This window comes from Hippocampus guttulatus, chromosome 13 (assembly GCF_054856545.1).
Source record: "Hippocampus guttulatus isolate MCC_2025c chromosome 13, RoL_Hgut_1.0, whole genome shotgun sequence".
NCBI lineage: Eukaryota > Metazoa > Chordata > Actinopteri > Syngnathiformes > Syngnathidae > Hippocampus > Hippocampus guttulatus.
The window spans coordinates 16,039,252-16,053,404 of NC_141273.1; the positions used below are offsets into that span (position 1 = coordinate 16,039,252).

Genomic DNA, 14,153 nt, shown 5'->3' on the forward strand with positions numbered 1-14,153 from the left:
GGTCATTGATATTTGGGTGTTGTAGTAACTTGTGAATTTAAGTTTGTGGCCCCCTGCTGCTCTATTTGAGGGTATTGACAAAGGTTACGTAATCGGGAGTTCGCCAGTTTGAAGAAGAGACCAAAAAGGCAGCAGTTACTTTGAGGGGAAGGACGAGAGCTTGAGCGGTCTGTCGAAAGACATGGGAGCGTGAGGTGGATAAAGCGAGTTCTTCATTTTCTCACGATTACTCCTCCGATTTAGAGAGTGAAACGGTACGTCAGCACGACTCACTCACTCACTGTGACCGACAAGTACTTGTCAATTGGAATTCAAACATTCAATGCCAGCACGGCTGTACTCATCAATTATGTTTTTCGACACAGTCTACCGAGGTTTACGAAAGAAAGTTAACCCGGAGATGGAGAATTTTCAGATTTTATGTCTTTCACTCCTAGATGTAGGCGTTGTGGGCGTAAGGAGGGAGGCTGATAGATGCCGAGGCCTCCTGTCAAGTTGGCTTCACCGTCTGCACACCCCTGCCACAACTTGTAATTGTACATGTTTTTTCTTTTCAAAATTGTGTTTACTACCGATACATAAGTGGGGAATCCATGTTGCTACACTTCAATTGTCTTGTCACGTATTTCTGAACTAGAAGAAAACCTTTGCGATTATAATCACAGTGACTTGGCTCTGTCATGACTGCTTCAACAAAAACTGATCCACCTTGGTGACTGCAGGCCTTTTTCCCCTGTACAAAAAGTAGCAAATCAGAGAACAGCAATGTTTTGGTCGTTCTGGTCCAAATGCATGATAATAGGTTTTTGTGGCCACTGACTGGTAGGGACGTTGATCAGTATTGAACAGACGTGAAAGCCGTCAATCTAAACACAAGGAATACTTCAAAAAGAAGATTCATTCACATGGCGCAGGATGACAATTCCTTGTTTCGGTGTCGGTCAGCACAACGCGTGACTTGTAAACGAGAGAATAACCATTCTCAACTCACCGGTTCACCGTCAACCACAAAAAAACGGAATGCACTTGAATCAAACTCCTCAGACTCCGCCCCCGTTTTCTTTGCCTCAAAATACGGAAAAGAAAAAAAGCTGCCGATTTGAAGCTTCTTTAATGCTCTGGATGTGTTAATACGGCATCGTGTATCGTTTTTTGCCCTTTTCTCTCCCCTGACCTCTCCCTGCCTTGGCGTTTTGCTCAGCCCCGGAGGAGGAAGAATCCGTTGCGTGGAAAGGAAGCGGAATGTCGTACATATTTGGACGTCGTGGCTTCCGTAGCAAATGCGGAACGGCGCGGAAACCGACAATAGATTGTTGCATTCAATGACATCGGAAAATAGTAGACAATATGCGTGGCAAAGTGGGTGAAGTGTTTACAATTAAATGCCGTTAGACGTGCCGAGTAAGAACGATAGTTTTCGGAACTGCGTTTAATGCCGTTATTAAATCAAATTGTGAACATAAAACGTGTTGCCTTAAAAAAGGTCATATTTTAAACCCGTGTATCCTGGGCTGGCGGAATGTTTTGCTCTGACGTCACGAGGTGCAAGCAAAGGCAACTGTAAAAGAGCCTCCATCATCACTCACGTCGAGAGCGCTTTGGGAGGGGCAAAAGGGCGACTGTAAGCCAGGGGCGACACTAAAGTCGGGAAGGCGTTCATGACAAACACGCCGTACACTGTTGTCGCCAGCCGAGTCAGACTCGCTGTGAAACGTGCGAAACAAGGCTGTGTATCAAACCGGCGTGCTAAGCTAACGCGCCCAACGCGCTAACCACCCATCAACCGCCGTACGCGAATCACAGAACGCCTTCAGTAATAGCTGCTAGGTTAGTCCGGACTTGAAACAGCTCATCCTTCCCACTCCGAGCTGGAACCACTCCTTGCCTTTCTCCGTACTTCACTGACTGAATTTATATGTGTAAACATGTGTGCAGGCGGAATGGCTTTCCGTAGGAGCTGGTTCAGTTGGGACAGGTACAGCGAGGTGGACCTCTTCACCGAGCGCTTGGACCAGAACAACAGCCTCTCCCAGGCCATCCGGGCCGCCGCCTCTGACGAGATGGACGCCGACGGCAACGTGCTGTTCGGCCAGATCCAGGGCACAGTAGTGGGCCTCAAATATTACAGCGGGGTGGTGAGCATCCACATGAAACCCTCCCACCATAAAAGTGGTCAATACATGCTCTCTTTTGCTCATTCATCTCCAATAATTACATAATTCTTATTATGGCCTGCTTTGGCAAACCGTTTACCAACTGGAGTTAAGATATCTCCCGGCCATATGTCTTATTAAACTTGCTTCAGAAAGTACAGTGGACCCTTCAAAGTTGGACCACAACCGGCATGTGATGTGAATACACCACTAAATTTTAAAATGGGTTAGTTCCAATTGCGTTGATCTAAGTGGAAAAACAAGCCATAGAGCCCATTCAGATGGTGACATTGAAATGGCTGTGACCGTGAGCAATTTTCACTTAAAAGCACAATTTATAAAAGCACAAAAATGGTGCACTGTCAACTTCAGAACAGTTTCTTCTGTTCCGAGGAACCGGGAAGTGTAACTGACCGAATAATCTGCCAGCCAATCGTGGCTCTTTCATTTGGGAAGTCAAATCAAAAGGGGCAATTTTGCCACATGCTGTCAACTGGAAATGACATCATCAGAGTTGCTGGCTTGGGTGATGACCAATCACAGCTCAGCTTGTGATTATCACATGACCAAATTGAGCGAACAGCTGAGCCATAATTGGTCATTACCTGAGACCGCAATTGTGATGTCATTTTACGTGGACAGCAAGTGGCAAAACATGAAAATTGATGCATGGATATTTAGGAGTTCACAAAAGCACAAAATAAGCCAAAGAAAAAGGAAAACACGAAAGTTGTTGAATACAGCACACGTAAATTGCCCTCTAGAAATCACTTATCAACGAAAGTGATGTGTTCCAGTGTCACCGCAATCACAAACAGCCCAATAAAAAGACAATGTAGATTTCAACACGGTCACTTTTTAGCCTGCGATTCAAGTGTAAAAAAAAAAAAAACAAGTTAACCTCACTTGTCGATATGTCATTGGTACGCATAGCTCACTTCCCAGGAAAAAAAGTCACGTTATCTCAAGAGTCAATTATGAATGGAAATAATCTGGTCCAGAATTAGACTGTACCCATCATTCAGCCCTATTTTCACATTCCTTCAAAAAAAAAGTTAACCACCGTATATGCAAAGATGTCTTCTCCAGACACGTATTACAAATTACTTTGATTTGAGCAGCTAGGACAAGAGATGTTGAATTGTTCATAGGTGTGATTGCGAGTGTGAATTTGCCTTGTGATTGGCCTGCAACCAGTATGGTATATTTACGGTACACCCCAGCTTTTGCCAGCCAATCGCAGACCTTTACGTCCCAATGTGGATTTTTCGGCTGCATACTCACCTGACTGATGCATAACCAACGTGAACGGCATCACTCGTTGAACAGGTGAACCAAGGCGAAATGGTGGGCCTGGAGCGTGAACCCCATAACCTTTACGACCGCAACGCCATCATGGTCGCCAACATCTACGGCAGCCAAGTTGGCCACATCAGGAAAGACCTGGCTGAAGCCATGGCGTACATCTTGGACCGCAAGTTGGCTAAAGTAGAAGGGTGAGATGGGACTTTGAAGTGAAATGTAGAATGCAAATTGTTCAAGGAATTAATTTTTTTCTTGGAAAAAAGGTGCAATATTGAAAATAGTGGCAATTTGGGGAATGTGGTAAAGAGCTCGTGATGTGTCCGAAATGAGCTGAAGTGTTTGATATTGGAATGGTTTGAATTAGTGGAGGAATGTGGAAGGATGAGCGGCACAGTAGGCGACTGGTTAGTACGTCCGCCTCACAGTGCAGAGGCGCAGGGTTTTGTTTCCGGCTCCGGCATTCCTGGGTGGAGTTTGCATGTTCTCCCCGTGCCTGCGTGGGGTTTCTCCGGGTATACTGAATAAATTGAATTTTTGGAAGTTGAAGCTGAGTGAATCAGTTGAGAAATGTATGGAAAGATTAGATTGTGAAAAAAAGACATCTTAAATTAAAAGTTTTTGTCAAAGGAAATGCCGGATACCGAAAAAGGTGTGAATTTGGGGAATGTGAAAAACATTTACATTATTAAAGAATGAGATGAATGTTTTGAATTTGGAATGGTCTCAAGTGAATTAGTAGCGACATGGAAGAATGAGTTAAATATCAGAAAAAAACTGGTTTTAATTGGATTATTTTCATGGCAATTGTGGGAATATAAAAAGGAGTTGCCTTGATGCCCTGCACGAGCTGAGAATTTTGACGCCGGTTGAGAGATCTGGAGATTTAAATCCAAAAATGTGTCATAATCATGAATAACTTTTTTGCGGGGCAGTGGCGTGTACTGGTTTGAATGCTCTTCAGCAATTGTCGCATTTTTCTTTCAGCGTGGTGCACTCTTCGACAAAGAACAGATTCTCCATGCCTGTGATTTTGTCCTTCTGGGGAAAGGAGGAGAACAAGAGCGCCGTCATTCAACGTTTGGCATGCTATGGGTACAAACTCATCACAGGTGGCGTTCACTGCACTCACCTCTTGGAATAATAGATACTTTGTGTGCAATAGATGTCGATTACTCTTGTGTGTGTGTGTTTTTAACTCAGGTGCGAATCAGAAGCTGTCTAGCTCCGGAGCTGGGATGGCCTTGAATAAAAGAGGCATGACGGTCCTTCTCACGGCAGAGGAGGTTAGCTACATGTCGCTAATATGTTGCTGCTACCGCGATTTTTATACACGGTGTCTTTGAATCTTTCAGTTGAAGAACGCCTTTGATAACCTCTTCGAAGGCCTGCTGGAAAGTAAAGATGGTGAAAAGGAAGCAGCTGAGGTATGGGGACGTACAGTTTGTGTTGACAGTATCATGTCATAGCCGATTGCAGGGATGGGCAACTTTACTGTGGAGGGGGCCACGTAGAACCACGCACTTTCCAACGGATTTCTGACAAAAATTCCCTTTTAAATATGGACAAAATAGGTGCATAGGTGCTCTTAATATATGTGATTTTTAATCATGCATTTTTCAGTGCGTGGATAGAATAGATTCACTATCCTAAGCCAACAACAAACTGTTTAAAGCAAACAATTAAACACTATTTTTTTTTTGCCCATTGCAATAAAATCCCATTCAAGGACAGCACAAAACTGCTGAGAGGCAAACCCAACAGAAGTGCAACAACGCATTTTTTCTCTCACAAAAATCAACTCACTCAAAATCATCTTTTTGTTTTCTTTTTTTTCTTTTTGCAAATTAATCACGGGGCCACTCAGTGCGGTTCACGGGCGGTTTCCTTTCCCTTGCCAATTGTAATGCTCACTGGTGTTTTTATACAGTATTAAAATAATAAGTAAGCTACATGAGGCCATGTTTCCCATTTCATTTATTCACCATTATAAAATTGTAAAACAGCTTTTATCGTGATTAGAAACACTTTTATGGTCAAAGCCACCTTATATATTGAATGACCCCTTGTATATCACTTGTCTGTATTGAATACAGAAACATCGTGAAACCTCGACTCTGTTCGATATCAAATCGAAGGCGCTGCCCGATGTGCCCGCCATGTTGTTTCCACAGTCTGTGGCCACGCCGCTGCTGCCCCACCAGCGGCAAGCGCTGTCGTGGATGTGCGCCCGCGAGAACGAGTGTGTGCTGCCGCCCTTTTGGGAGAAGCGCGGCGATCTGTACTACAACACTCTGACGTGCTTCTCGGCCAAAGAAATACCCGAGAGGGTCCTCGGCGGGATACTGGCAGACGACATGGGACTGGTGAGTGGATGATATCTTGCCGATAATCGTCGCGTCGATGTCGATTAATTGATGATGTCATTAATATGTGAATGCTTGAAAGGCACACATCAACACACAGATCCTACACACTGACATCCGGAGCCGCGCCAACAGGCCCTGCCTCTTACAGACACATATGTAACAGACACTACGATACGCTCAGTACTTTCTATACATTTTGTGTTATTTACTTATTAAAAATACTAAGAATATGAAAACCTCTCACAAAGGAGAAATTCCCACTTTACAGCAGCAAAGTTACGAAAGGACAAAAGTAGAAGAACGAAAAGTATCGGAGCGAGCTGTAAAGTCAGCCTCTCGCGTGGCGCCATCTTGAAGTCACAATAACACAATAACAAATATGCTTATGATTAAAGCATGTGGCGGGGGTAGAACCATGTAATCAATGTTTTTATATTGTGGCTTTTCACTGATTGCGGGTGGGTCCGTAACAACCCTTCCGATCCACTCCCATTTCTTTCCCAGGGTAAAACGCTGACAACCATCGCGCTCATCCTCACCAACTCCCACGACGGAAAGCCACTGCCCGTGTACAACCGCGTAAGCGGCACGCTAAGCATTCAAGCGCCGGATGAGCAGAGCAGCGCGCTGTTTCTAATGTTGTGTTTGCGGTGCGTTTACAGCAGGAGCAATCTTCACCTCGAAAAAGTATGACTCGCACACTTCAAAACCAATCTTGCAAGTTTTTGCCGAAGAGAACCTAACCGTGTTTTCACTTTGTAGCTGATGGAGCCGGACCGAGTGGCGCGGTGGCTCACGGTCTACACTCCAGCCTGTATGTGTCACACACTATTCCCACATCGTTGTCAGAGCTCATATTGGACTTCTTAGTGCAGGTGTATACTGTTCCTGATGAAGCTGAAGTGAAGAGCGAAAATACCGCTTCATGCGGGATGGAGCAAGCGTCGCGAAACAGTTGTTCTTTAAAAAAATGCTCTTCAACTCTCGCCCAAACATGGCGTTCGTAAAGCTGAATTTCAACACGAAAATTGCTACCGTACGCATCGTGCATTCGATACCGCCACGTGTCACGGTTCGAAAGTCTTATTTGATACCCGGAAAGCTAAATTCTAGATTGAGAGAATTTGCTGAATACTTTTTTTCTTCCGCTCACCTCTATACTCGCTTCTTGTCCAATGCAGTGGTCCTAGAAATTTTGTACATCAAGTATGAGTGTTGAAGCTGAAATTTGAAATTGAGGGTGTTATGTTGAAAGGGTGGGCGCCCTTCATCCATTGTTGTCACTGATCGAACATTTATGTTCACGTGCCAGGGTCCACATGGAGCAATCTTTTTCCTCACCAAATGTCGACGCAGCAAAGCTGTCAGAGAAAGGTGGGATCCTGAATCTTAGCCAACCGTCTTTGTCGCGGCTACCGCATAGATTTCAATACTTTGCTCCGCCGTTTCAGGCAGAAGAACGACAAAACCCACCAAGCGGAAATATGGTAAGTGCGCATAATGAATAGTCACATCTGACGTTTTGAAGTTTTCCGTGTTAACGCGATGTCGTGTAGAGGCGTCGCTGTTGCTGGAGGATGCCGACTTTGCCTCTGCGCTGTGCCAAGGGCCGCCGTCGACGACTAATTCCTTCAAGAAGAAAAAGAAGAAGAAGAAGGCCAGCTCCATGCTGGGTGAGATACTAAGGATCGAAAATGCTTAAATCTTGGGGTGTAAAAAAAAAAAAAAAAAAATTTAAAAGAAAAAAAAAATGAGGGTGCATCGAATCAAATTGTTCCAATTCAAAATATATCAAAGTAAATGTAAACTCGTGTTTTAATGGAGAGATATATCTTTCACCTATACAGTACTAACCAACTTCAGCCCCCCCCCCCCCCCAAAAAAAATATGATGTCACAAGCCTGGCACACCAATCTTAGGGCAGTTTCGTGGCTGCGTGCTGTCGGAAGAGAAACCTTCCCCCGAGTCTGAGCTCCTGCTCTTTGGAAACAGACATAGTTGACCAGCTAATGACTTTTATAGTAAACGTACGACATGTGTTTCTTTTATTTTGAAAGTTGTGCTTATATTTCGTGACTTTTCCAACCCCTCCAGCAGTTATTATTCCAAGAAAAGAGAAATGACAATGGTGGCCCTCATGTTAACATTTTTAATTTCCTCCATGCTGGACGGAAGAGCGCAAAGAGGATTTGAATCGGAATTTTGTTAGTAAAATAAAAAAGATTGTCGCGAATATTTTAGTGCGTCTTAATTTGAGCCTGGCATGTTTTGTCTTTGAACAGCTCACGATTACCACGCCGCAGAGAACCCTAGCGAAGCTGTATCAGCAGCGGCGACTCTCATCGTATGCCCGCTGTCAGTGCTCAGCAATTGGCTGGTAGGCACGGCCGTCACCGCCGTTATCGTCTAAACTCAAAACCATGATGGCAGGATTAATGGAAAGGCATGCATACGCGTGCGTGCGTGTGTATGTGTCCGCAGGACCAGTTTGAGGAGCACGTGCGAGCCGACGTCAATCTGAGAGTGTACATGTACCACGGCCCCGACCGCAACAGGAGCACCAAGTTCCTTTCCTCTCAGGATGTGGTGCTCACCACCTACAACGTGCTCGCTGCCGACTTCACGGTAAGGATTTTTTTTTTTAATCCACCTGCCACGTTTTTTTTTTTTTTTTTCCCTGGCTCGCTCTTCTGTATGGACGGCATTTGAGGGTGGAATGGAGGAGCTAAGTTTATTAGCCTGGGTTTTCAATTGAAGTTATGGAGAGTCTTTGTTCTTTCTAACATTGAGTGCTATTTCGATTTGAGTCACGATTTTCTTCAAATCAAGCTTCCGTGCAATATTCATGATGTCGAGCATGTCTGATGGGAGCACCTTTGTGTTCAGAGTAAGAACAGGAGTCTGCATGATGTCAGCAGTCCCCTGCATGACATCAACTGGTTGCGGGTGGTGCTGGACGAGGGCCACGTGGTCCGGAACCCTAACACACAGATGAGCAAGGCCGTTCTGGACCTCAAAGCAAAGCGACGCTGGATTCTGTCCGGTACACAAGCACACACGCACACCTAACAGAACTGTAGGCAGAATCATGGGAAATGTAGTCCTACGACTCGCCGAATGCTGCGACCAGCCGAACGGTTCCAGCCGCGCATTTCCAATGTCGCGATGTGGGATTATATCATTGCCGTCTATGTGAATAAAGTTACATTCATTCCCATTTAGTGTAACAATCACGTGTGGGGTTCTCATTCTCATCTGCATGTAATATGTAGTATTTTGTCATACCAAAGCCCGAACTGCCTCCTGCTTCCGTGTCTAAGAATCATGGGAAATGTAGTCCCTTGAGCCGAAATCGGCACTCGCCAACGCCAGATGAGCTTTTCTGGCGGCGTGTTTCGATTGTTACAATGTGGGACCAGACCCGGCAGGAGGTACACCACACAGCCGGCTTTTCCAGTAGCTGCCGGAACCGAGCAAAAAATTGTTTAGATAGTGATGAGTGCATTGACTTGTCTACAGCTGTTGAACTGTCAACCAAGATAGCATTTAGCATTAGCCACAGTAATAACACAACCACTTGTCACCCGATTGAAGAGAGATGTTCAAACATTTTTTTTCCCCCCGTCTGTCAAAGGGTGCCCTCCGCTCGAAACGACCCCCGTGTAGTTCCACCGCCAACAATACCAAGCGAGACACGACATACAGTATTTCACGTCCGGTCTGAACCAAGGATAATAGAGCTAAATAATGCTCCCTCCAACCCCGTGCATCTTTTTTTAATTTTATTTTTTTAAATAGACCCATTTATTGAATTTGGGCCTAACAGTTTGGTGTGCCCAAATCAATGGTCTGTAAAATACAGCAATTCAAAGTTAAATAAAATTGACTGGATTATAAAAACAGTATAAGACGCTCTAACAGGGACGTTTTTTTTTAGCTGACCACTTGAGGGAGCCCTCAGTTTGAGATGACTGGCTCATCGAAGAATTTGGAGCATTCTGAATTCAAATGCTTTGAATGGGATAAAAGATTCTCAGAATGTTCAGAACTCCTGCGATGCAGTTCCTTAAAACATATTTGAATGGGGATAAAATCATCTGAATGTTCTGAACATCTGTTCCAATGCCTGCAAATCTGTCTTTTTTCAGCTGTTCTTTGCCGAGTATTCTTTGACTTGATAGACAGACCGCTGCAATCTGGAATATTCCACCGTGGCGGAGGTCTGCGCTCGACTGAGTGCCATTGTCAGCCGTCACGGCGGCGCGCGTGCGTCAACTGACGTCTCCTGTCCGCTGTCCCCATCCAGGGACGCCCATTCAGAACAGCGTGAAAGACCTTTGGATGCTGCTGGCCTTCCTGCGTCTCAAGCCGTTCGACGTGAGGGAATGGTGGAATCGAGTCATCCAGAGGCCCGTGACGCAAGGAGACCGAGCCGGCCTGCAGTAAGGCCACCTTTATTTCTCAGCTGTGTTCACCAAAGAAGCCTTATTCTCACTGTTCCCAGTGTTTTTATTTTTTAAGGGGAAATCAACTCCCACTTTTTGTAGAAAATGCCAAATGTTACGGAATTTCCATACGATTCACACATTTTTGGTTGAAATTGATTTTGGTAGAGTTTTTTTTTTTTAAGCCTTCCATTTTCTTAAAAGCTCACAGTGCACCTTAAAATCCGATGCGCCTTGTGTATGGTCATTACGGTAGTATTTCAAGACATGCTGACAACGCAGTTCAAATTTAAGGCGATCAGTGACGCAGTTGAACACGGAAATAGAGCAAAAAGCGGCAAGAGATCTCAACGTTAACGAGTCAATGTTATAACTTGCTGTTGGTTAAGTGAACTGTGTTGCTGCTTTATTAAAAAAGTTTTACTGACATCTGATCGTTCTGTTGGCGTTTCCTTGAGCATAGCTCCAACTAGTGGATGCATTGTACATTACGTCTTATAATGCGATGCGCCCATTGTATGAAAAAAAATTACAAAATAGGCCATTGAAGGTGCGCCTCATAATCCGGTGTGCCTTTTAGTGTGGAATGTGCGGTATTTATTTATTTTTTTAAGGATTATGTACTGTAGTCATTCATTAATAATTGATGATGAAAATGCAATATAAAATATATTTTAAATACAGGAAATATAATGGTAATAAACTACTATAAATATAATATTATATATATATATATATATATATATATATACTAACACAAAATAATAAATCTGAATTTGTTTGTCAGGAACCTGCAGACACTGGTGAAGTGCATCACGTTGCGGCGCACCAAGACCAGCGAGGTGAACGGTCGCCCGCTGGTCACGCTGCCCGAGAAGAGCGTGTGCGTGGAACAGGTGGAGCTCAGCGCCTCAGAGCGCGAGGAGTACGAGCTGGCACACAATGAAGGAAGACACACCATCGGCAGGTATATTGATTATTTTAAAAAAACAACAACAAAGACAAACATTTTGCTTTTTTTTCCTCCTGTGTTCGGGAAGTCGTTGAATAGAGCGACTTCTTCTTTCTTCACAGTCATGTTGTTAGTATTAGCAGTGTGTGTCAGCGTGGATGTGTTTTAAACTTTGGACGCTGCAAAAAATGTTAAATTATACAAAACAAAACTCGTCCTGACAACTGAACTCCACTTCCTCAATAACATCTCTGAATCACTCAGCCCTTCTTGATGGTATTTTGTGTGTTGTTTTTTTTTAGATATGTTGCTGAAGGGACAGTTTTGAGGAATTATGCGGATGTGCTGGCCATCCTGATGAGGCTGCGACAGCACTGCTGCCACCCTGACCTGCTGTCTAAGACCGTCTCTGATGCAGGTACGCAGCACCTCCTGCAACTGTCAGCTGTCACGGGCAAAAAAAAGATTGAAATGCTTCTTTGCGAGTATGAAATAGCAGTGTAATAAGAAGCAAAATTATTTTTAGGAGATAAATTTGCGATCTTGCGAGAAAGAAGTTTTCAACTTGTATTTTTCAAGACAATGTATGATCTTAGGAGGAAAAATTCTTAAAAGTAAAACCCAAATTTACTTAGTCTTAGATTTATGAGAATTGAATTGCGGGTTTTTTTTCTCTTGAAATGATTGCAATTTTAGAAACATTGCGATTTTTGGAAAAGTATTAAGTTGTATTTTAAAAAATTTGAAATAGCCAAACTTTTTTTTTTTTCCATGAAAATGAAGTTGTCGATTTCTTTTGTCGTTTTAAGAAAACATTTACTGGTACATTGCTAGAATGCAAGACAACAACAACAAAGTAAAACCAACCGTGGCCTCAGTCTTTCACCGTTATGGCCCCTTGCAGGCTTGGCGGCCACGCCGGCCGAGCTTCGCGAGCACCTGATCGAGAAGCTGCGCGTGGTGCTGGCAAGCGGCTCGGACGAGGAGTGTTCCGTGTGCCTGGACTCGGTGCGCCTGCCCGTGATTACGCACTGCGCCCACGTTTACTGCCGCCCCTGCATCGCACAGGTCATTGGCACAGAGCAGGTATGCCGGATGTCTCGCATGCTTGAATTGCACTTAAAAAGACTGGCGACTTACTTGTGACCTGTGCGCATACAGGAGAGCGCCCGCTGCCCTCTTTGTCGGAGTGACATCAAGATCAACGAGCTGGTGGAGTTCCCGCAGGAGGAGATGGCGGAAGGAAATGGAGGAAGAAGTCCCGGCAAGTGGAGGACCAGCTCAAAGGTAATGCGCCGCTCCAGACGCAACGTGCGGTTTAGGAAAGCCCTCACTGCCCAAGGCAGGCAAGAGATGTGTGACAGTAAGCATGCCCGTTTGGTTGCTAATGGTGTCGCTACGTTGTGTGCATGCGCAGATCCAAGCGCTGATTGGCAACCTGCTACGTCTGCGACGTGAAGACGGCACCATCAAATCTTTGGTGGTCTCACAATTCACTCGCTTCCTCACCATCCTGGAGACGCCGCTCAGGTACCACTCCCTCTCACACACGCACACGCGCGCGCCCACGCACGCACACGGTCCCGCCTGTCAATCATGTCCGAAAGGCATCCATCATGATGTGACGATGTGCGGGTTAGGGAGCACGGCTTCAGGTTTGTGCGATTGGACGGCACCATGAGTCAAAAGAAGCGCGCCCAGGTGATCCAAGACTTCCAGAGCGTGACCCCAAGCAGCCCCGCTATCATGTTGCTGTCGCTCAAAGCCGGGGGGGTGGGACTCAACTTCACCGCCGCCTCCCATGTCTTCCTCATGGACCCTGTGAGTAGAACGTGTGTGTGTGTAGGGGGGGCAGATTTGGATAACAAAGTCCTGTTTTATTATTTTAAGGGAAAGTGTGCTATTTTAAATGAAAATACACAAAGTTTTCCTTGTCATATTTTTAGGAATCGAAAGTTGTATTTTTGTCAGAAGAAAATAAAATCCAAAAAGTAAGATGGGGAAGCAAAGCATTTTTCTTCCGGTGTCATTTGCTTTTTCTTTAAACAAACAGGAGGAAAAATTTGATTGAAATCAGATTAACTGTGAAGGCTAAATCCTGCCCAGCTCTTACTTGGTGTCTCTTTAGGCATGGAACCCAGCCACAGAGGAGCAATGCATTGACCGTTGCCACCGTCTGGGTCAGAAGAGAAAAGTATTTGTAACTAAGGTGGGAAAATTGGAGAAAAGCTGTATTTTCTAATCCTAAATAAAATATAGACGGAAAGATATTATATATATATATATATATGCATCTATGCTGCAGTTCATCGTAAAAGACTCTGTGGAGGAGAACATGGTGAAGATCCAGAGGCAGAAGCAGGAGCTGGTGGAGGTGGCGTTCGGCTCCGTGGACAACGACCGCAAGACGTCGCGCATTAACGACATCAAGGCGCTTATGAAGTTGTAGAAAGTGGACAAGTGTGCACCCCTCTCTCTTTTCTCGTTTCCGACGTTGGCCATTCCAAACTGAAGTCCAATCGTTGCCATTTTAGAATCAAGGACCCAGTCACACACATTCAATTCAGAGGGGCGGGGAATCCAATTGTCAAAAACAAAAAGGAAGCCATAAATGCTCCAAATATCATGTTCATAAAGCTTTCTTTGGCTGTATTTGAATAAAAATGTTCCTGAGCAGTTGTGCGTCTACATATGCCCTGTAATTGACCTGCAGCCAGTCCGAGGTGTCCCCCGCCTCAAAGTCAGCCGGGATAAACTCCAGCTCACCCGAAAAATGTTCCCCTCCCTTAATTTATGAGGCGAAGACCTCCACCATGGATAAAAAGGTATGTACACTACTGCGAAATGTGACAAATTGTTGATATAGTCCACCCCAAATTATGTTAGAAAACCTTGGCGGAGCCAATTAAAAAGGTTTATAAAAGACTTGAGA

The 14,153-nt window shown here is 44.7% G+C and overlaps 2 protein-coding genes across 10 annotated transcripts in view; one reads left to right on the forward strand and one right to left on the reverse strand.

Moving 5' to 3' along the window:
• Positions 1-1,182, reverse strand: part of LOC147196625 (serine/threonine-protein kinase PAK 2-like) — a 51,293-nt gene extending 50,111 nt beyond the window's left edge. For 3 of the 4 annotated variants that reach the window (XM_086127026.1, XM_086127022.1, XM_086127021.1), the window contains exon 1: positions 992-1,181. The gene's annotated coding sequence lies outside the window, so the exon portion shown is untranslated. Of the gene's footprint in view, positions 1-991 lie in introns of all 4 variants that reach the window. The other variant, XM_086127025.1, reaches the window with a different exon arrangement.
• hltf (helicase-like transcription factor) lies at positions 122-13,897 on the forward strand. 6 transcript variants are annotated; one of them, XM_086127019.1, is made up of 27 exons: positions 122-254; positions 438-530; positions 1,936-2,135; positions 3,483-3,649; positions 4,443-4,567; positions 4,659-4,741; positions 4,811-4,882; positions 5,552-5,821; positions 6,329-6,403; positions 6,487-6,511; positions 6,587-6,638; positions 7,137-7,198; positions 7,276-7,311; positions 7,381-7,497; positions 8,107-8,201; positions 8,306-8,449; positions 8,711-8,867; positions 9,973-10,044; positions 10,131-10,266; positions 11,057-11,236; positions 11,524-11,639; positions 12,126-12,307; positions 12,383-12,508; positions 12,639-12,751; positions 12,862-13,042; positions 13,350-13,430; positions 13,527-13,897. In XM_086127019.1, exons 3-27 carry the CDS (start codon positions 1,941-1,943, stop codon positions 13,668-13,670), a joined length of 3,006 nt encoding a protein of 1,001 aa, XP_085983145.1. In that variant the 5' UTR covers positions 122-254; positions 438-530; positions 1,936-1,940; the 3' UTR covers positions 13,671-13,897. The 6 variants fall into 6 exon arrangements, with proteins under 6 accessions (XP_085983145.1, XP_085983141.1, XP_085983143.1 ...); XM_086127015.1 differs by lacking the exon at positions 122-254 and having other exon boundaries at positions 401-530; XM_086127017.1 differs by lacking the exon at positions 122-254 and having other exon boundaries at positions 401-530; positions 5,630-5,821.
• The last annotated feature ends 256 nt before the right edge of the window (positions 13,898-14,153 follow it).

Bases quoted from the DNA above. Each gene is read 5' to 3' on its own strand.
- hltf (XM_086127015.1), top strand. From the start codon at position 401: ATGGAGAATTTTCAGATTTTATGTCTTTCACTCCTAGATGTAGGCGTT. The intron at 531-1,935 runs GTAATTGTACAT...ACATGTGTGCAG, and splicing joins GCACACCCCTGCCACAACTT to GCGGAATGGCTTTCCGTAGG. The intron at 7,312-7,380 runs GTAAGTGCGCAT...GATGTCGTGTAG, and splicing joins ACCCACCAAGCGGAAATATG to AGGCGTCGCTGTTGCTGGAG.